This window comes from Oryzias latipes, chromosome 4, assembly GCF_002234675.1.
Source record: "Oryzias latipes chromosome 4, ASM223467v1".
Taxonomy (NCBI): Eukaryota; Metazoa; Chordata; class Actinopteri; order Beloniformes; family Adrianichthyidae; genus Oryzias; species Oryzias latipes.
Genome location: NC_019862.2, coordinates 13,965,655 through 13,986,996, shown reverse-complemented (window position 1 = coordinate 13,986,996; position 21,342 = coordinate 13,965,655). Strand labels below are relative to the sequence as shown.

The 21,342-nt window shown below is 38.0% G+C and overlaps 1 protein-coding gene across 1 annotated transcript; it reads right to left on the bottom strand.

The window, feature by feature from the left end:
* LOC101164715 (interferon-induced protein 44-like) lies at positions 1-17,961 on the bottom strand. The gene is made up of 10 exons (XM_020702396.2): positions 17,895-17,961; positions 15,454-15,562; positions 3,856-3,987; positions 3,027-3,166; positions 2,806-2,866; positions 2,481-2,676; positions 2,215-2,364; positions 781-952; positions 566-666; positions 1-482 (listed from the first exon to the last, which is right to left on the bottom strand). Exons 1-10 carry the CDS (start codon positions 17,959-17,961, stop codon positions 294-296), a joined length of 1,317 nt encoding a protein of 438 aa, XP_020558055.2. The 3' UTR covers positions 1-293.
* Positions 17,962-21,342: the final 3,381 nt, after the last annotated feature.

Below are 21,342 nucleotides of genomic sequence, written 5' to 3'. Positions count from 1 at the left end.
TTAGTTTGCTGTTTAGAAAAACACATTTCATTTGTTTCTATTGGTTTGATGGCTCAAACAAGGATTCTAAACCTGTGAGTTGTCATTACTTTGGAATGTATTTAAGTACACTTCCATTACAAAGTAGAGCATTTTTAGCAGATTTAAAGTTAAAATTGTTCATTGTTAGTTAACCTTTTTCATTAAATTCATAATCGATATTAATCAAAAAGAAGAAACATTAAAGCTCCCCGTTTTCTAATTAGACTGAAATGAAGCTACAGTATAATTAGCTATATTTCTTTGTCTTTCAATTATAAGATCATTTGCTTCTTTTTGGGTTTATTGTCCTGAAAAAATAATTCTGCATACTGCAAGATGTGGTCAACAGCACTGAGCAGAAGTATGTCTTTCTTCAAATCCAGGTCCAGCTCTGATGAATAGTTCTTCACTGGAACAATGTACGAGGTGGACATGCCCAGGAGAGCTCCAGCCTTGTTCATCTGCAAACACAACCACAGTTTAAACTTCAAAACAGAATGACAACTTTTGTTGACATATAGATAAAATATTGAAATGTAATCACCGCGTCACGAATGGCTGAGCTTGTGTAAACTTGAGAGACATCTGCAGCAGTTGCTGCACAGATCTGGTCAATATGAGTCAGCAAGGCCACTTGATGAACTCCTACAAAGCACAAGTTTATTTAAGAAATCTGACAAAAGTGTTTGTGCACACGCACATTACATTTTGGATGGGATTTTTAATTAATGTCAGCTTCTGATACACATTTTTGCTTACCCAGATTGCTGATTTGTTCTCTGAGCATCCTAAAGGTGGCGCTGAGGCTTTTGGGGTAAGTTGCAATTTTGGAAGCGTCCACCATAAAAACCACACAGTGAATCTTTTCTGCAAGGCTTGGAGTCTTCACATAGCCAACAGTTTCTGATGTCACTGGCTGCTCCAGGCTAAACTGAGAGCAGGAAAAACTACACATTATTGCAAAAAAATAAATAAATAAATAAAGAATAAATACAGAAATAGCACATCTGTAGATTTTCACTAAATCCATTAAGATGTTCAATATTAGGCCAGTTATGACCTCATAGTTCAAAGTCATTGGAAAAGTCAGGAATTTTGTGATTCTTCTTAACTGCAGATCAAGTTTAGCTGAAACGACGGATTACTTCAATTTTCTTATTTTCCTTTTAGATGCTGGTCAGACCTCCTGGTGCATCTGGAACTTGTTATCGCTGATACATGCAGTCCTTAAATCCTGTTCATCCCTTTAAATCCCACCTGTCCATCAACTGTAACTAGGTGATATTGAGCAAACACTAATTTTGGAGTACTTTCTGACCACTCCTTTTTTTGATCCTGTCTTTTCTCTTTTTCAGTCTGCTTTCTGGTCTGATTCCTGGATGTCACCTCATTAAGCCACCTGCTCACCCATCCTCCAACAATCATGCACTTAGGGATTAATAAACTCATCAGTCTCTCCCCGATCATAACACACATGTTCTCCATCACTACATCTACAAACCTCCTCTTTGGTCTTCATTATCACTCCATCTTTGTCACTCCCCAAATTTCTGCACTTTCACCTCTGTCTCTTCATCTTTTTCTCAGTGCCACCGTCTCTAAACCAGACCACGACATTATCATACCTGACACTTTGCTCCCCCCTGTTTCAAACTACTGACATTTGTTTCTTCATCTCCTTATTGAACTTTGTTGATCTTGGCTGTTTGCATTTAAAATCCTCCACCTTTTTACCTCATCTCTCCAATTCTCTCCTGCTCTTACGATAGAAGACATTGTTTGCAAACACCATGGTCTATGCAACTTTCTGTCTGACCTCATCACAGCAAGCAAGAAGGGGCTTGAAGAAACTCCTTAAGAGACTAGAGCGGACTTTAGGTTTTGGCTCAATTTCATTCCTGCTACTTTCCATCAACATGAAATGCTTGGATTTCTTATGGAAATCTTAAACTTTCCTTGTGGCTTCTCTTTTTCTGATTAAAATTGAGATTTGCTGGAGCCTATCCCAATTGCGTTCCCAAACACACATTTCCCATGCTCCTCTAAAGTCTTTGCTTCCCACGAGACACACAAACCTGCTTTTTGTTGCTGCAAATTAGAAAGAACTGCAGGAAATGTGTTCAGTACTCCTGCAGTTTGTGTTCCTCCATGTTTCTTTTGTGTGCAGCAACATTAGCAGATGGTTGTGCTCACCTTGTGTCCATTCGGTATGTGCCCTTTGATCACTGACACAATGTCATGAAGGGTCAGCCCGGTGATATCTCCATCCCCAAAGCCATTTATGTCACACATCACCAGCCCACTGTCTTCTCCCTTCTTAACCTGGATGTTGAAGGTCTGTAGCTACCACAACAGGAAAATGAACGAGTGCAAAAAGATGTTCCGTCATGTTCAAGTCAAGCTTCAAAGCACCTGAAGGTGACTGCTTCAGTTCTGTGTTTCTGCCGATTCACTTTTACCTTCTTGGTGAAGCTGGTTGAGATGGAGCCCACCATGGCACGGTTCACAACTCTTCCATGAAACACAGACTGAACGGAGCTGATGAAGCTGGACTTTCCAGAACCTACTGGGCCCAAAACGAGAACCTGAGCTCCGGTAATCATCTCACAGCTGGGTCTGTAGGAGCTCACAGTCTTCATCAAGTTTTTCTTATGCCTAATAAAGAAGGAGAATTATTGTAAAATGTACATACTGAGAGGGTTAGGGTTAGGGTTTCAATAAAAGAAGAGAAAACTGTTTTATTTTAACTGAGAATAGAGGAAATAGCAGTGGAAGGTTACTCACTCTTCTGTCCACTCCATGTTTCTCCAGGGAAGACCAAACGTTGGTTGAACTGCACGAACCGCTTACAACAAAACGTCAATAGAGTTAATATCATAGATCATAAATGATTTATGACATATAATCTTAAAGGAAGAGGTATGATCTAGTAAAAGACATCCAAATTGTTTTGATTTGCACAAATGCATAATTTTAACATTAAAATCAGCAAGTCGACAGCGCACCTGGAAGTTTCAATGCGTTGCTTTTTTTTTCTGGTATAATATCTGATAAAAAGCTGGAAACAGTTGCAGGTTTGGCATTCAGTGTGAAAGCTGGTGGTTCACAGGTGTTTGGTGTGGCAAACGCTCCAAAATTAAACAAGCTGATGAGGACAAAAGGATAATCGACATCAGGAAAGGAAGGATGAAACATTAAAATGCATTTTTAATGCAATTCATGTCAACAGAAGATCTGATTACATTCGAGTTTGGGACTAAAACATACACACACACACACAGAGGCTATTAATGTCTTAGTCTTGTTTATTTTGCTCCTGTCACTCAACGTAAACTGAGACACCTGAGAAAGGGTGAAGATCCATCAGAGCGGATGCTTCATATCAATGACAAAACAGACTGCTGGTTTATTTTAATAGTAGTAAGTATGTTGTATTATTAGAGTGGACACAAAAGTGATCCCACTTCCTTTTACTGAAAGCTGTTATTCAGAACATCCAAGAGTTACAGCACTGGCTTCTACTTACCGGTAGTTATTTCCTCTTCAGCAGGAATGCTTCTTATAAAACAAAAACACCACCCAACTTCATACAAAGCAATATGGAAATTCCATAATATAATCTTAAAGTCTAGGGAAAAAAATAGTTAAAATGTATCCAAAACTCTGCCAAAATGCAAAGAAAAATCTCCACATTGACTTCCTTGATCAATTATGTTTTCAATTTATAACAAGAGTCAAACATAGATGCACACACAAAAGTTAAGAGTTGGAAAAAAACTATAGAAATCAAAACATCAGCTCTGCATGCACCACAATCAAAAAATAGAGACTTACCTGGGCTTTTCTTTGGGTTTATCAGCCATTTTCTCTCTAACTTGTGGCGTATACATGCAGCGCTCCTGCACAGACTGGGTGTTGTTCTTTGAGGGGAAGAACCACACAGAGAAAATAAAGCAGACTTTTACTCTGAAAAGGAAAGTGAAACCTAACTTAATGTAGGGCGTTAAAAACCATGTAGAATGGACTAAATTAAAACATTGAAACAAACATCAAAATTTGAAAAAACAAAAGCCTAAGTTAAGTTTTCTAAAGTTATGTACAATAAAGAAATTTAAACTGATCTGATTCAGTGGCAAAAATGCTATATTACTTCACCAAATACATGGACTAGTTTTCAACAGTAAAAAAAGTTAACTTTTCCTCGGAAAAGGAAAGTTAAACCAAACCAAACTGAAGATTGAAACCTAATTATAGCATTTGAATAAGGGAAAGAAGAAAACATAATCACAGCCATAGTATTATTCTGCCCCCACATTATCAATAACTTTGCATGTTAAAAAAAATAAAAAGCGTTAGTTTCTGGGCTGTTTGCATGATTCAATCGTTTGGTTTTGTGATGTCTTCTGCCAGAAAGCTGCACATTCATGTGGGGTGAATAAGAGTTCCCGCTTCTAACTAAAACAACATTTCCATGTTGTGTCAACATTTAAAGGGCAAAATTTCAGGAAAAAAAAAAGTTGTTCTAATAAATCTGGAGTTGTTTAATGAAAAAGGTCACATTGGTGGAAAAACTGGGTCAGTGCTACAAACACTCAGAAGACCTAAAGCCTGAAGGGAAAAAAAATTAGACATGGTTTATATCTGTTCAGTGAGGCTGTCATCTAGGGATTTGTTACATCCACAAACATGCAGGCATGGGGCTTTTAGATCAGTGAATGAGGGCAATTTCTCCACAGCGCACTTGACCATCTCCCACGGCACACTAGTGTGCCGCGGCACACTGGTTGAAAAACACTGATCTAGACCTAATAGACAGTGCGCTGAACCGTTTTTCTTCAATGATTTGTGAACCTCACTGGTGTCCATGGATTACATGAAATCTCTCCACTTTTATCCACCTTTGTCATGGTAGGAATAACAGGTCAAAGTAAGGGTGGGGTCATCTAAGATAGCACAAGGGTTAAGGTGTATTCCTGCCACCTGCAATGCTGCATTTTAAAAGTAAATAAAGAAGTCATGCAACATGTTGCTTCATTTGATTTTCTTGTTTTGTTTCTTTAAAATACATAAATGAATGTTATCAAACAGCTCCTCTACTTAAGAAATAAACATCACAAATCCTGACAATGTCATTATAGTTTCTTTTTTAGAACTTCTTTTATGTGCATTTATTTCTGTTAGACATGAAGATGTTTGTCCCATTTTTTCTGTGTTTACTTACATTTAAGTCAATACATTTTTTTAAACTATTGTTTAAATTGTTGTTTTTAGTAGTAAATCATTTTTTCCCTTTGACTCAGCTACAAATGCAACTCCAACGTTTAAACTTGGTCTTAAATAAGTTTAAAGCGTTGTTTCCCCTTTTTTCCATTACTTTTTTAGATCAAAATGTCAAAATGACCATTGTTGGAGTTCTTAATGTTAAAAAGCTTTGACACTTCAGTTTGTTGTTTTCCTGTTAACCGCTAGAGGGAGCGCCAGTCTCACATTTAAATCTTCACGCGTTGACCTTGCTGGCCTGCAGGGGTCCTCTGCAGCCTCACTTATCTCCATCTCTTTCCTTCACTGGAGCTGGGTCTGAGAATCCACAGTTTTTCTGAAAGCACAAAGAAAAGATTTCTATGTCACTCAGTAGCTTTTAATAAAAGGTGGATATTTGGTTAGCATGTAACTGTGTAAATGATGGTGGTGATTGTTGAGCTTCAGAAAAGGAGTTTGCTTTTGTGAGTTGTTTACATTTTTTACGCAGGAGCAATGCTATATGTTAAGTTTACATTTAATGTTATATTCATTTTTTTGTCAAAACACTGCGCCTTAAAGTTTGTGCAACGGCTGGGGAGCGGTGAGCTTTGTGTACTGATTTCAGCTCCTTATTACCTGAATTGCAGCATATTTTTTTTATCCCATAAAAAACAAACCAAAAAAAGTTAAATGTAAATTTTGCCGGTTTGCTGGTTTCAGTCCAAATTCCAGCAAAGCCACATAGTTGGACTGAAGGCACTTTGTTTAATCATTATGCTGTTTGGAGGACACTCTTGTTTAATATTAATTTTTTAATAATAACTGTTCTGGAGTCAACACAGATAAATTAAAGTCACAGGAACATTTGCTTGACCTTCAAACCTAAAGACAGCTTAAAATATGAATTTTTAAACTTTCTTTATCAATCAAGTATAATTTTTTACCATTAAAAAGACTTTTATGGATTTATTCTTAAAGGATTTTATGAAAAATGTGTTTCTTACAATCAACAATTAGTAAAAAAAAAAACATCATCAGCAGTGTCCTGTTATTTTTCAGGTCAGCTCACAGTTTGTTTGTTTTGTTTAGTCTCTTACTGTGCTTGTCCATTCTCTACTTATCTAATGTCACAACTTCAGATCTACAGAGGAGCTGAATAACTAAAACCTGTGTCACAATTCTTACTCTTTTCTTAGGTGAAGGCAGATTAGAAAAGAGTAACGAAACTGTGAGTTATAACAAAAACAAAACATTTGGAGGAAACTTCAGAACAGCCATGTCCTTTCAGGGTCACAGGGTTGCCAGAGTCTGTCCTGGTAGAGCAAAGGCAGGATACACCCTGGACAGGTTGCGAGTATGTTGTGGGGCCATCACACAATCACTTTCACAACTAGGGACACTTAGAGGAACCAGTTAACCTGTGAAGGCAGAGTGCCTGGAGAATCCCCCTGCATTCACAAGGAAAACATGCAAACTCCACACAGAAAGATCCCAGCCGGGATTACAACCAGGGCCTTCTCACTGTGAGGCAGGAGCGCTAACCACTGCGCCACCGTGCGGCCCTTCATGGAATATTTAACATTAAAGTAAACAGAAAACTAGTTCCATTTATTTAGATAATATTTCAAAAATGTAGACTTATTCAATACTATATGGGCTGCCTCTATATTTCAAAAGGGCTTCTGTAAATGCACAGCATGAGGGTCTTTATTTTGATAAAGAATGTTTTGTGCAACATAAGGTCAAAAGCTGGAGATCAATTTTCAACCTCCAGTTTATTTCTTGATCTTCACTTTGCAAAAAGCTAGAAAGCAGAACTGGCTCAAGAACTTCATCCCTCATCTCTGTCGGGGGGTCCAAACTTCTCACTCTGAGGAAAGTGACGCTCGTTCCCCAAAATTATTTTGGAGGTATTACAATTAAGGGATTATATGCATGAGATGTGTTTGGTACACACATTACTATCTGTTATTAAAAAGATCAAGTCCTATTTTTAGCTCCCTCACAGCTTTATGTTTTGTGAGAAAAGTCTACATGAAGGTAGATGTTGCCTAACCTGAAAGAGACAAGCCAGCAGGTTTCCCGCCCTTTCTATCAGTCATGTAACTACAGGTCAAAACAGGAGGATCTCCGACTTGTTCTTTTCTCTCTTAAGTAAGTGGCTGAGGTTTAATGTGAAATATCAGTGATTCACTTATGTTCAAAAGTCCTCTTCATCTCTGTGAGTTCAGCCAGTTTGAACTGCTCTGACTCAGCAGAGCCACATGATATCTGTGAAGTGAGGAGCCCAGGGTGGAATGAGGAGTGAAAGACGTCTAAACATGGAGCCATCTCAACTATGCAGCCTTGTGACACAGCAGTCTGTTTTAAAAGCAGAGCGAGAGCCCCCTGTACCCTCAGTGCTCACAGATGACACACTCTTACTGAAGATCTCAGTCTGTCTGCCTGAAAGCCTGCCAGTTGTCTTGATAAGCCGAAGTGCAGAGAGGCTGCAAAAGCTGGGGCACCAGTGGTCAGATTGAACAAGCTAGAGTCAAAATGAGTTTCTGCAAAACGTCAGCCAAAAGACTCAGCTGGGCTTTTTATAGTCGCCTTAAATTTAGGATGTGTTTAAAATGAAATACAACAGGTTAACAACTACTGTTGTGTACCAGAGTACAGAATTTGTCTGTATGTATTTATTGTGTTTCTTTTTGCAGTTTTAATGAGATAAAAACAAATTCAGTGTGTTTTATGGGGCTAAAAAAAGGATGTTTTAGACTAAAAACAGACATGAAGTTTTTATTTTGACTATTTAAAAAAAATGAATCAAAATTTTGCAGAACACAAAAAAGTATCTATAGATCAAACAAAATGTCATGTATTGGTAAAGCTTTTAGATTCAACGGAAACTGTGCTGACATTAACATTTGTTAGACAAGCAAAACCTTTTTTATTTATTGATGTTTTTATTCAATTTGTTTTGTATAATGCCTAAAGTTTTCATTTTCTCATACAGGATCACAGCATAAAGCATTCATTTGGGGAACAGTGAGTTGAGGTTGTGTCACACATGCGTTTTGCGTATTTTCCACGTATGACATTTCAGTCTTTTGTGATACATGTAATTAAGTAATGCAGGTAATTCACAAGTTTTTTTTTGTATTTGTTATTCATAGATGCGCGCAGATGTCCGTTGAGGGTTTTGGCCGACAAGTCTTTACGCGAATTCGGTCTTGAACTGTTCAGTTACGCAGTTTACACATATTTTACGTAGTTTATAGACAGTTATTATGTAAATCCTACACAGTTGTGCTAGATTCTTAAAAAATGCATACGCACATAGCTTTCCATGACAGTTCGAGTTATGTCTACCGTGCTTTGTGACAGGCCTTTAATTAATCATCATTGTGTGGCACATTTTATTATAAGACAAAGTGAAAAGATTGTCTTTTAAATGCTATTTAATTTCTTTATTTTAAAGGGATGTAATTTAATGTGGATTTTTTATGCTTCTTTACTGCTATAAATGTGCATTTGAATTCCTCATAAACACCTTGAATCTCCAACTAAATCCTGATAAATATAAGACAGCTGATACTTTGTTTTGTTTTTAGCTGCCAAAATGTAAAAGTTCTTAAAAACTTCATTGCAAGTTAAAGTTATGAGTTTTTACAACCTGGATTCTGATACCAAGGGTCTGGTTCATGCCTGTCAGCTGATGGCACAAGCAGGACATTTTCCGTTTTATAACAGCTTTGTGGTTCATTAAAAGTTTTTCCAGTGTCTAATAATAAAGGGTCTAAAAGGCAAAGTGTTCCCTGAGGGCCTCTGCATTTACCAGTATGCATTCTTGCCCTTCTTTTGCTAAAACTTGTGAGAATGTAACTCATTTGTGCTCCGCTACTTTGTCTGTCCAGGAAAGTATTTGTATTTCTAGTTTTCTTTTTACCCATCAGGGAGGGGGGGGGGATCACTGATAAATACAAAATTGAAAACATTATTTTTCCTTTTTTGACTGAATATTTCATTTATAAGAAAGAAGTGCAACAACCGAATGTGGTGTCCTTGTTTTTCTTCTTGTGTGTCAGATACTGTTGTGGTACTGTTCTATTTTTGTCTTTGTTTTGCAGTTTGTGAACCTAAAGGTGGATAATTTATCACACCAGGTTGTGTTGAGACGGCAAACGATGATTTTGCATTACATGAAGGGCTTTGTGAGGCCGGGAGTTGCTGTCTGACTTGTTGTGGTTTCTGTTTTAACAGACTGCAGCCTGTGAGTCAGTCCCAGTGTAAAACCCTTTCAACCCTGCCATGATTCAAAAACTAAAATTTGTCTCATTGACATCCAACCTCAAAGCTGCTGTAAAGTACTGTATGATTTTGGGTCTATGAATAAAGTCAGTGGTTGCAGCGGTTTGTTATGTTGCAATACTAAACCATGCTAATTAGAACTCGTGTGACTAACACTTTTCTCTGTGTTTCAGGTGATATTTATCTCTGCAGGACTGAAATGTAATGATTGTTTTTACTTTACGACAGTAAGAGATTCACAGATGTTGGATAGCACACAGTCATGCTGCCGTATGAAGGCTGTATTTCATTTTTTTAATTAAATCACTTGTAGCTGTGTCACTAGAGATTTTTTCTTTGATTATATCCCATAAATTCCTTTTTTTAACTGATTTATTATTGCAGGTTTTACTTTAGAGGTAGAAGGCAGTTTATGTGATGTTGTCAGGGTGAGCATTTCCATTCATGAATGTTCTGTGAGGTTTTTGTAAGATAGTATATAGTTTCAGCATCTCTGTTAAATATCTCATGAAAGACATAGAAGCACTTTTTTTGGATTAAATTCTCACCTGCTTTATTAATCTGTTGTCAAACTCTTTCGTTTTCACACACGATCAAACTGATTCATTTTTTTTGAAACAACAATGTATTTAAAAAAAAACCAAGAGATTTAGGATGTCAGAAACAAACTGCTTTTCATATCAACACCCATAATGTGTGGTCACAGATGACCACTGGAAACTTCCTTTTTGTTTTTCACACACAGGACAGAGGAACCTGTGACCTTCCAGCACATTAAAAGACTTTAGTCTGTAATTCAGATGGATGTGTTTCCTTCTAAAAAATGTCTATTTGAGATGATCAGCTTCTTTTTTTAAAGAAGTGAAACAGGCGAAAACATGCTGAGGAAATGAATGAACAACACATGTTTGAGAAAGGAAGAATAAATAAAATGAATTGAGGGAAAGAAACTGTTAAACAAACTAAACTAAGAATGGAGAAAAAGGAAATAATATGTGATAAAAAGCTAGAGATATGACGAAGGCCAGAAGAAATCAAAGAGGTGGGAAGGCGAGGGAGGACAAGAACCGGTCTGAACCAGTACATGCTGAGTCTTAGGTTGTGTGCTTCTGTTCCCTCCTTTCCTCCTCGCCTTTCCTCTGACTCAGATTGGCCCGACTTTTTCTTTTAGCACTCCGTCATGTGGTCGATGTCACTAAAGAAAAAAATGAAAACAAGTGAAAGATGAGACCAGAGGGTGGGACGTAGCAAAAATGTTGGGATGTTCCAGAACACTGAGTGAGGGGCAGGTGTTCCCTACAACATTACATAACCAGAAGAAGTGCGCAGACAGAAAAAAAACAGACAGATTGTTTCACATAAAAACAGTCTTAGGAAGTAGCTGGATATTTCTGGGGAAACAAATTGTTCCAGAGCTGCAGCAGTGGTTGCAGTTCTTCTTTTTTTTACTGTTGGTTGACTTTCTTCATTTTAAATACTAGGAGGATTTTCTGTTGTGTTAATGCAGGAAATCCCACCTTATTTATGAAGTTGCATGAATTATTCACTGTTGATCCATTTTGGTGAGATCTTATTCATTTCATTAGGGGAGGGAAACACAGAACTAATCATTAGTAAAGTAAACTTTTATGATTATATGACTAAAATTTGTCCTTGGAGAATTAGTAAAGTGGAAAAGTAGATTGTAACAAAATAAACTTGGTCAGTTTATTTTACTTTTTATCATAAAAGTAACTCGGCCAGCTTAATCACTTTTGAATTTGTTACAGAAAAAGTTGATGTTTTTTTTTCCCATCAAATTTCTATTAAGTTATCAAATAAAGCAAGTTTGGTAGTTTGGCAATTTTTTCAATGCACATTGAGCTTTTTTTCCTGATACAACCTGCAAAACGTTTATCCGTTTGGCAAATCTATAATTTGGCTCTAACGTTTAATGGCTTTGTCTACCTATCAGAGATCAGGAGATTTAGGAAAAAAGTTAAGGAAAAATGGGTAATGTCTCAGAAATATGACTTCTAAGCTTGGGCTATTTGTCAATAAGGGAGAGTTTCAACAGTTTTGGAGTTTTTTACTGCTTTGACAAAATAAATTGTTTATAACGTATTTAAGATATTTGCACCTTAAGCATTCGTGCAAGTGTAAAAGCTTCTTTTTTTAATAAGAAGTCAAAAAATCCAAAAATTTTAACCTTCAATACAGAAACACAATGTTTGAGGTACATTAAATATAAAAGGAACAGACTGTGCATAAACTTTCATAAAATGTTTAACTTTTTTGTATTAAAGTGTTTTTAGTCTAATGAATTTGCAATAAAATGAACATTAAAAAGAATAGAAATGAATACTAACTTCTGTTTAATACAGCTATCGTGTTTAGAAGTAGACAGGAACTGTTATGAAAATTTGACACGCAGAGTGTTGGAAGTTTACGGAGGTCTGAATGAATGGTGTCTTGGTTTGTCCATCTGCAGAGATCTGGCTGACCGTTACAGGGTTTATGATCACTAAGACTATTTTTCAACTCAGGCTGGTGCCAAGGCCTAAACATACTTCATGGACCGGCTCAGGCCGGCTTCTGTGTGAAGATCACACATACCTATTTTTACATCCCTCCTTCCCATCTTCCATCATCTGGGCAAATACAGAATCATCTCTGCCTATTTGGGACAGTTAACCCCAGTTTCCATTCTAGGTTGCCCTCAAGAGAACACTTAAGTAAGTTACAGTGGAGCTGCTGAGCATAAGTGGGGATTGAGCAGTTGTCTGGCAGGCAGAAGAAAGGTGATTGAGTTCCTTGTCTTGGCAGACTACTTGCCAAAATGTCCTTCAGCAAGGCACTGATCCAAGCATTGGTTCTCATTTGTGGAAAAAAGATGTTCATTTTCTAAAAGCAGAAACGCAGACTAATTAGATAAGAATGTGGCTTGAAAATAACTGGAAAATACCATTCAACTAATATTTAGTGAGAAATTTTAGAACTCACAAACAAATTCACTTAGTGGTTGAAAGGAAAGCGTCATCTGCCACAGCGGAAAATCTGGTCCACCTGGATAGAGACCAAGCCCTACTGCTTTCATTTTCCACTGCACATTTTTGTTGTGTTTTGTTCTGGAAAAATCTGAATGTGTGGCTGCTTGTTTGTTTTTTTTGCCCTTTTGTGGGAAACTTGTACCTTCAGCACAATCACAGCTAGGTTAATGTATTTGGATTTCTTAAAAAACATCAGAAATACAAATATGATCAACTTTGTCTTTTACCTTCACGTTTTGATTCTTGTGGAAAAATCCTTTTTTTTTTAAATAGTAATCAACCTGTTTTGTTCTTTAACAACACACTTATTCCATTGGAAGTCCTTGAACGATGGTTAAAGTGTAAATAATGTCAGTTCCTTCCCCGTAAGTGCAAAAGGAACACAGCAACATTCATTTTCCTAAAAGGAGAATTTTCAAAACTCATTGGACTGCAAAAGATAAATGTTATTCTTAAATAGTGATTGCATGGATGAATGTTTGATCGTTCCCTTGTGTATGCCACATTTTATTATTTTAAATGTGATAAAAATAGGATATGCTTAACAAAAAGGTGTTAAACTCAACATTTTTTTTCAATGTAGTTATAGAGCCGCTTCATGTTTTTCAAACCTGTGTGGAATCATCTGAGACGTTTTTGTGAAAAGCAGGAAACCTGTGAAACTGAAAAATCACCAGTAAAAAAACATATTTTCTAACATTTGAGAATAAAACATAGAACTAAACTTTAAATAACCCTTTTGTTCCATGTGCAATGAGGTAAAAACTGCTCCAAACAGACAGTTTTCTAGTTTTCCAGTGAGCTGCTGCGAGAGAAAAACAACTATTCACAAACACTGAGTGTTAATGTGAAGGCGAAAAAAGACAAGACTGCTTAACCTTGATGCTGGCGGCAGACCTGAAAAATAAAACAGAATTTAGTCATATTTCTAAGTCAGTATTTGGTATCCAGTGACTACAACATGAAAGGATCTGGATGAATTAGACGAGGACTGGAGAAGAATCTAACCAGGAAGTGAGCGTCAAAAGTTTCATGTCTCCTTTTTCTATGTGCAACGCTGAGATTTTTCAGGCCGTAACTAAATCTGCAGCAGTTACCCCTTCACTCTCCCTGCACTGACATGCCGCTTACAGTGACAGATGATGATTAGTATATTCAAAAGGGACGGACAAATCGCACGTTCATAGGAATTATATGCTAATTTGCAAATTGAGCCCCTTCAGACAAGAAGAAAAAGAAAAACTTAAAACAATAATTGTTTACATTTGCTATAATTGGGTGTTTAGTTTTATGGTTAATTCGTTTTAGCCTATCTGGTAAAAGATTTCAGATCTGAGCACAGTTTTTTCCCCCTGTTGCCCCCATGTAGCTCCGCCCCTGGCTTGAATGTTCTGTGTAGCATAGTTGCTTCTTTGCACAAAACTGTGAAGTTAAACTGTCTTGCTGGATTATGATATCTGGAAATGTGTGTCAGTGCTGGGAGTAGTTTGTGAAATGGATTTTCCACAAGTAAAAGTTCACACTCATCTTTCAAAAACAACAAATATGAAAGTTAGTGATTGGGGTACATTTGAGCATTCTTGTGCTCTCTGATGGCATTTATCATCATTGGCAGTGATGCTATGTTGTTCACACCGTGCATGTAACAGGCGTTCAAGAAAGCACTAAAAGCACATTCATGAAAGACTTATTCACCAGCTGGGCACAGACAACAAATATTGATTTCTCCTTCATGATCAATTTTCAAATGGTTGGTACTTTCTTTTGTGAATAAAAGGGAGGCCCTCCACACATCACTACCAAATCTGAGTCCCTGATTGGTCAAATTTTGACCTTGTTTACTGTCAACCCAAGTTCAGTTTTTGCACGTGAATAGTGACAAGGGAACTCGAGTTTTAAACACAGCACATTTATGTATGCTTACATAGACTTTTCATTGAAAATGGTCACTTGAACGCCATTGCAGAGGGCGGAGTGAATGTAGCTTTAGACTTTAAACTTTTTTATTTGTCAGTGTATCAAAGAGAACAATTTACCTTAACTGCAGAAGGCATATCTGTATATTTGTTCCTGGTTTCCCTTGAAAACGGCAATTCCAGATTTCCAACAATCCACACCTAGCAAACATTAGAAAAGCAAATCACAAAGGACTCAAGTAAATGAATGGAAAATATATGCTTTTATTTACCTCACAACTGTTGTTTCAATCAAAACAGACAAGCTCAGGAGTTAGTGCTAAATATCATGAGATACTCAATTGTGGAGAGCCACTGCTCATGACATTTTTACAACTCTCAACAAGAGCAGCTGTCCTCAGGAAGCATAAAAAAAGCTTAAGTTGCTACTATACACAGTCACTTCTATGAAAGATGACTTTTTGAGAAGAATTTTTGGAAAGACCTTTTGTCTTCTGAAAACTTCTGACTGTGTTTTATTTCATCTGCACTTATTAAGCGATTTAGAAATATCAGTTCTCAAATCACATCATAGATTTTTTTTGTAAATATGCTCAGAAACAGCAGCAAGATTTATCTAATTTGTTTAAAGTTAAGAGTTATTTTTTAATGATTTTTACAAAAAGCAAATTAATTTTAGAAATTTCTGGGTGAATAAACAGATTTGGGCACACGCTGCTTTATGAGGGCACAAATCTGTTTCATTAAGACCCTGCAGTGAGATACATACACCGAGCTCTCACTCTGTCAGATTTAATTTTGCACAGGAGGAGAATTGATGACGGCCACATGCCTTCTGTATAGTTAAAAAAAAGCTTCACATGTCAACAGGCTGCTCTGCCAAATCCGTCGGAGCTGCAAAGGGCAATCGAGGCGCTAAATACCCCCCTCGTCTCCATCCACCCCAAGTTAACCTTACAACCTCGCTGTGGCGCGCCAGCAAGAAGCGGCGCAAACCGGTGTGAGCCAGTGCTGAAAGCACCCCCACCGCCACCACCCCTTCACCCACCAGCAGCCTTCTTCCTGTGCATACACAGACAGGATTAACTGACTAAGGAGAGCCTGTTGCTGTCTCATCTTAACCCTGAATTTAACCTGATTCTGAGAAGTCAGATGAGCTGGGGTGCAGCCAAAGGAACCTTAAAGTATTATTTATTTTTAAAATTCTTTCATCACAGAATATTTTACTTTAATTGTTGGTATGATAATGTTTAACATTACTCAAAAGGCCTCTTCCTGTTGTGAAAGAGATCTGAAATTCTCCCATTAATTTAGGTGTGAAGGACACTTTTTTATTTTTATTTAAGCTTCTTTTATGTATAAGTCAGAACATTTTTAAAAATAAAATCAGCTTTCATTTAATAACCATTAAATTGATAATTTTATTCAAAATAAAGAGACAACTGTATGTTATACCGTACATATGGCATGTCCCAGTGGTGGAGCTAGAATAATTTAAGTTGGGGGTGGGAAGGGGGCAGAATACTTTGGAAGGGTGAAATGAGAACAGCAGAGTGGACGCCCATAACAAATGAAAAGATCAAAATATTAAACAGTTTTATTATTGTCATTAATAATAAAAAAACTGCATTTTTTGACTGATGTACTAAGTTATGTAAAGCCTTTGCAAAAATACAAATTAAAAAAGTGTGGTGCAGAGGTAGAGCGGTTGACCTCTGACCCCATGTGTCGAAATGTTCTAGGGAAAAATGCTGAACCCGTCTTTGCTCCTTATGGTTATAGGTTCAGGCAACACAGCTGCCATAAGTGAGGGTGACTGGGACAATGACTGTAAAGCACTTTGGGCCTTCTAAGAAGGTAGTAAAGCGCCAGATAAGTATTCAGGTAAGATAATAGAGGTAGATCAATAATTAAACATGTGTTAATAATAACTGCAATAGTAATTGGTCATTTGGAAAAACAATCAATCTTACAATAATAGCCTAAAGAGAAGTCCTAAATACTCCTAGTCCTAGAGGTAAAAAGGGCAAACATCAGCATGTTTCATCAAGTCTACAACAGTGCATCCCAAGCATGGATGTTCTACACTGCTGATTGAGTCACATGCTCAGAGCCAGGGAATACAGGAATCTCTTCTCCCCTCTCAACAGGCATGACATGTATCACAGGATCTCAGGGTACTCCAGAGTGTGTCTGCTGGTAGCAAAGCGGTGGTGATTGCTATCTCCACCTGCAAAGCGCAGAGACAGCAAGCTGATAGAACCTGAACCTGAACTTTCCTCTCAGTTCAAAAGGTCACAGCAGACTCAGTCTGGGTAACTTTGTGCTAAAGTCGCCTGTTTGTTACTTTTGAATGTGAGCTGATCTATTTCGTTTCCTTAGAAATGATGCAGAAGTTTTCTGTTTTTAATATAGTAAAAAAAGTGACGGTACATTTTACAAAAGGAAACAGAAACCATTAGTCTAATGATACGTGCAGAAGCTCCATAACTTTCCATTATGATATTGTGTTTTTTAAATTTAATTCATGATAAAATATTCAGTATGTCTCAGAACTTTTCATAACTCGAAGATCACTAAATTACACTAACTTCCAACAAACACTTCCAACCTTTTGGAAAAAGACAACAGGATAGATGAAAGTTACAAGTTAATTCATTTTTACTTCAGACCTTGATTTTCAGCTTCCTTTTTTATTTCTTTCATCTATTTTGATTTTGTAAATGCATTTGTCTTCTTAGAGCCTTATAACAATGCCTTTGAAAAATATAGTTGTAATATAACTTGCAGAAGCTCTGAGACCACAGCAATTAAGGAATTTGGCCTTTTTTTGGACAACAAATTTCTTACAACAAACCTGCTCCTCAACATCCATCCATCTATTCATCCATTTATCTATCCTTTCGTTTTCCAAATCTACTCAATTGTTTTTGGCGGGGAGTCCTTCAACACATTATAGCATTAATACCCACTTAATTAACCAGACCTTCAAAAAGATCTGTACTTTATGGGTTACTTCACATTTGATAAAAAAAGAAAAAAAATCTGTATAAATCCTCATTTGTGAACTAAAAAAGTAAATGTTGCCTGTGTGCTTTATTTCAGAACACACTGAGTACAGACTTAAGTCTCGTTTCCACAGAGCTGCATGGTCCGGTCCGGTTCGGAATGGTCCAGGCAATTCAGGTGAGCGTTTCCTCGCAAAGTTGGGTAGTCACGGCGCATGCAAAGTAAAAATAACAACAACAATAGAACAGCTCATTTTTTTCTGCTTGGCTTTTGGTATTTTGTATACAAAGCATTTAAGGATGTTTGAGAGAAGATTGGCGAAGACCATTTACAAGACCATGAGGCAAACCATTTATTCTTAAAGTAGACCTTTATCCACGCACACCTGCGTCTGCTGCAGACACAAATGAGATTTCAGCCTTATGGTCAGCACAGCATGTTCCAAACTCCATGCTGCTTGCTAAAAATCCTCGGTGCAACGGAAATCATAATTTCTCAGCATATGTCATAATTGTGCAGCTGTGGACAAATAAGGAACAGCAGAGGGGAATGCAGCCACTTTCTTGGTGGATTATTGTGTTGTAATGACCTTTAGTCAATTAACCAGTCCGTTCCATTTTTCTATGGATCTACAACCAACAAAGGCCCAAAATTGTGTGGTTTGGTCCAGCTTAATGGGTCTATTTTATAATGGAAACGCTCAAAATACAGTACCAGACCATATCTAGACCAGACCGCTCAGTGGAAACGAGGCTCAACTAATCTGTTTTTTACACTAATACTTGACTATGTCTGCTTATTAGTTTCAAAAAGGCTTATGACATTTGATGTTTGGCCTGTATAGTTTTACTGTAAGTGAACTGTACCGGAGTGTGTTTATAAGTGGACCGAGACCACCTCCAGGTCTTGGCCCAGTTTTTTGGTGCCAGCAACTACACACAGTAGCGGTTTTAGGCACGGGCCATACGGGCGATCGCCCGGGGCGGAAAAATGACGGAGGGGCGGCGCCAGCGGGTCAGCTCTTGTAAAATACTTTATGCATCACTATTGGTTTACTTATATCACAGAGTTTGTAACAGCCTGAAACCTGGCGGCGCCCCCGCCCCGCAGCTGCGCTCTCTCCTGTCTTTGAGAAGTAGACGCAAATGTGTGTGGGAAGGAGAAGGGAGGGGGCGCGGGGTGAAGAAGGAGAAGGGAGGGGGCGCGGGGTGAAGGGTGCAGGCTGAGGTGAGCACGGAGCACAAAACGCATGCGCAAACCTGGCTGGATCTTCTTCCAGGGGGGCAACGGTCGCGGGCCGCGGCTCAGTGCTTGATGTAAAAATAAAAATAAAAATTGCGCCGCCATGTAGCGAATTGGCGCCCCTGGGTGCAGCTGCACGCGCTCCTGCAAGAAATGTTTGACGAACGGGAGGGGGGGGGGGGGGGGCTGCGGGTATAAAAAAAGTATAAAAAAATCATGCTTTTTTGGTTATTTCAAATAAAAAATGGGAAAACAAAAAAAAATTCTTCACTTAGATGACAGTTGGTTTAGTCGACAGACTTGATACCTATGTCAGGACATTTATGCTAAATGCAAAAACATCTGAAATATGGAGAAAAAAGGTCAAAGCTGGTGCCCACTTTAGAAAGAAAAGAGAAGAAGAGGAGAAAAGAGACAAAGAAAAGGGTAATATCGCATAGCTAGATGCACGTTTTCTAAATTCGAATGCTACCTGCCCTACAACAACAACAACGTTGCAGAGGAAAAATCTCTTGTTTGGTCTATCATGACCAAAACTGAAGTAGGCCCAAATATTGCAAATAACGTCATTTTTAAGATATTTATTCTTAAATGTTTGCTCTGCCTTAACTTGTAACATTAGTTATGATTCGTGTGTCTGTCTGCTCTGCTGTAACACAAAGTTTTTGTTGTGTTTTATTGTTGTATATTAGTTCATAATGTTAAATAAGCTGTGATGGTAGCATGCTGCTGCTGCTGCTGCTGCTGCTGCTGATGCTGCTGCTGCTGCTGATGCTGCTGCTGCTGTTAGCTTTTCAAAACTCCAGTTGATCAAGTCATACCTGAGATCACCAATGTCTCAGGAGCAACTCACTAACCTGCTGTTGTTAGTATCAATCATTCAGGGGGGGAGCAGATTTCATATGATGACGTTATTGACAAGCTTGCATCAGGAAGGCCACAAAGGTTAGGTTTTAGTTAGTGTTTTCTCTTCTTAGTGCTGCAGTTACATTTATTCTAGTGTATTATTAGTGTGATTTGTAGTTTATAATATTTATTTCAGATTGTTTGTGTTTATTAAATATTTCCTAACTGTATTTTCAGTTACAATAAATGGACAAAGTGACTCTATGGAGAGGGGGGGGGGGGGGGGGGGGGGGGGGGGGGGGGGGGGGGGCGCTAGAGGAGGGCCTCGCCCGGGGAGTAATTCAGGGTAGAACCGCCACTGACTACACACTTGATCAGCACCAACTTTAAAATGAACTTTAGTCTGTTCTTGCCGAACCAAACCAGCAGGCACTCTTTTAATATTTTGTTGTTTTGATACCAATGCCTTTTGTTTCCCTGTAAACCACTATGAACTACTTCTGTAACTTGAAATAAAGCGAGTTTATGCTGGGCTTTGAAAAGTGGGGAACATCATTAAAATAAAGATAAAAAAACAACCGTATTAAACAATCACAAACTGTATGTCGACCAACTGTCAGTGTCAGTCTGCTGATGTTTTTAGGTGTGTTTTGTTTCTTGCGGCCTTTAAAAAAAAATGTCTGTGGTTTGCCGTTTAAAGGGCCCTATGATGTCACCACAGATAAGGCTGAGGGAAATTCAAGCTCTTTTCTGATTGGCTGAGAAGAAAAACATTTTTTCTTCACAAATGCCCCTTGACAACAGCCCAGCCAATGAGGACTAGAGGAGTGGGCGTGGCCTGATGTTCCAGCTGTCTGCAGTCAGACACGCAAACACCCACACAGTTTTGAGTTTCACTTCCCCCTTGTTGATGTATTTGATGCTGAAAACGAGTTTGTCTGGTGCTTGGCACACTTCTGCGTCGTTTAAACATGCCTGGGCTTTAAAAACACGTGATGCTTGTCTCATGTGTTTTTACAGACCTGACTTGGTCAGATGTTTGCAAATGATTGTTTAAAAAAAAAAAAAGCATGAAAAAAAACTGACAACCTGGGAAAAGTTCTGCATTTTAATTATAAACTAAATCTGCAAACTTTTTTTATTGTTTTAATAATAAGTCACTGAAAATGATTCAAAACTTTTTCCGGCAAAAAAAACCTGCTGTAAGCTTTGTGGCTGCTATTTTGTTGTGTTTATTTGCGTTGCATCCTCCTTTCTGAACCCTATAGCCTTTATTATTATTATTATTATTTAAGATTAATAGCCGACAGGACAGGGGTAAAGAGGTCAGAGCTTCGGGCTGTTTCTGTTGCTGACTTCTGCAAACAGTCACATATGAGCCTTTTTGATTTTATGTTTCAAGTTCTCTAAAATTATTTATGTTGCAGTCTCACACCTTGGAAAGAAACACCCTTACTTATTATACTATTAGTTTTTCAACTTTAGTACAATGGATTTGCATGCACCTTTATCATGCATACACCTAACAGACTTTGCTTGCAGTGAGTGTTTTTGCGGCTCTGTCACAGAGGAAAAGAGAACCATGTGACAGCTCTTGAGCCTGCAAACAGGAAGCCTGCCCACACCAAAGAAACACTTTGTGCACATACAGCCTTGCATATTTTCCACATGGTACTACATTTAAACATCTGCAGTTTGCTCAGCTGATGCATGCAAGAAGGAAGCACGTGTGCATATGTTTGTGG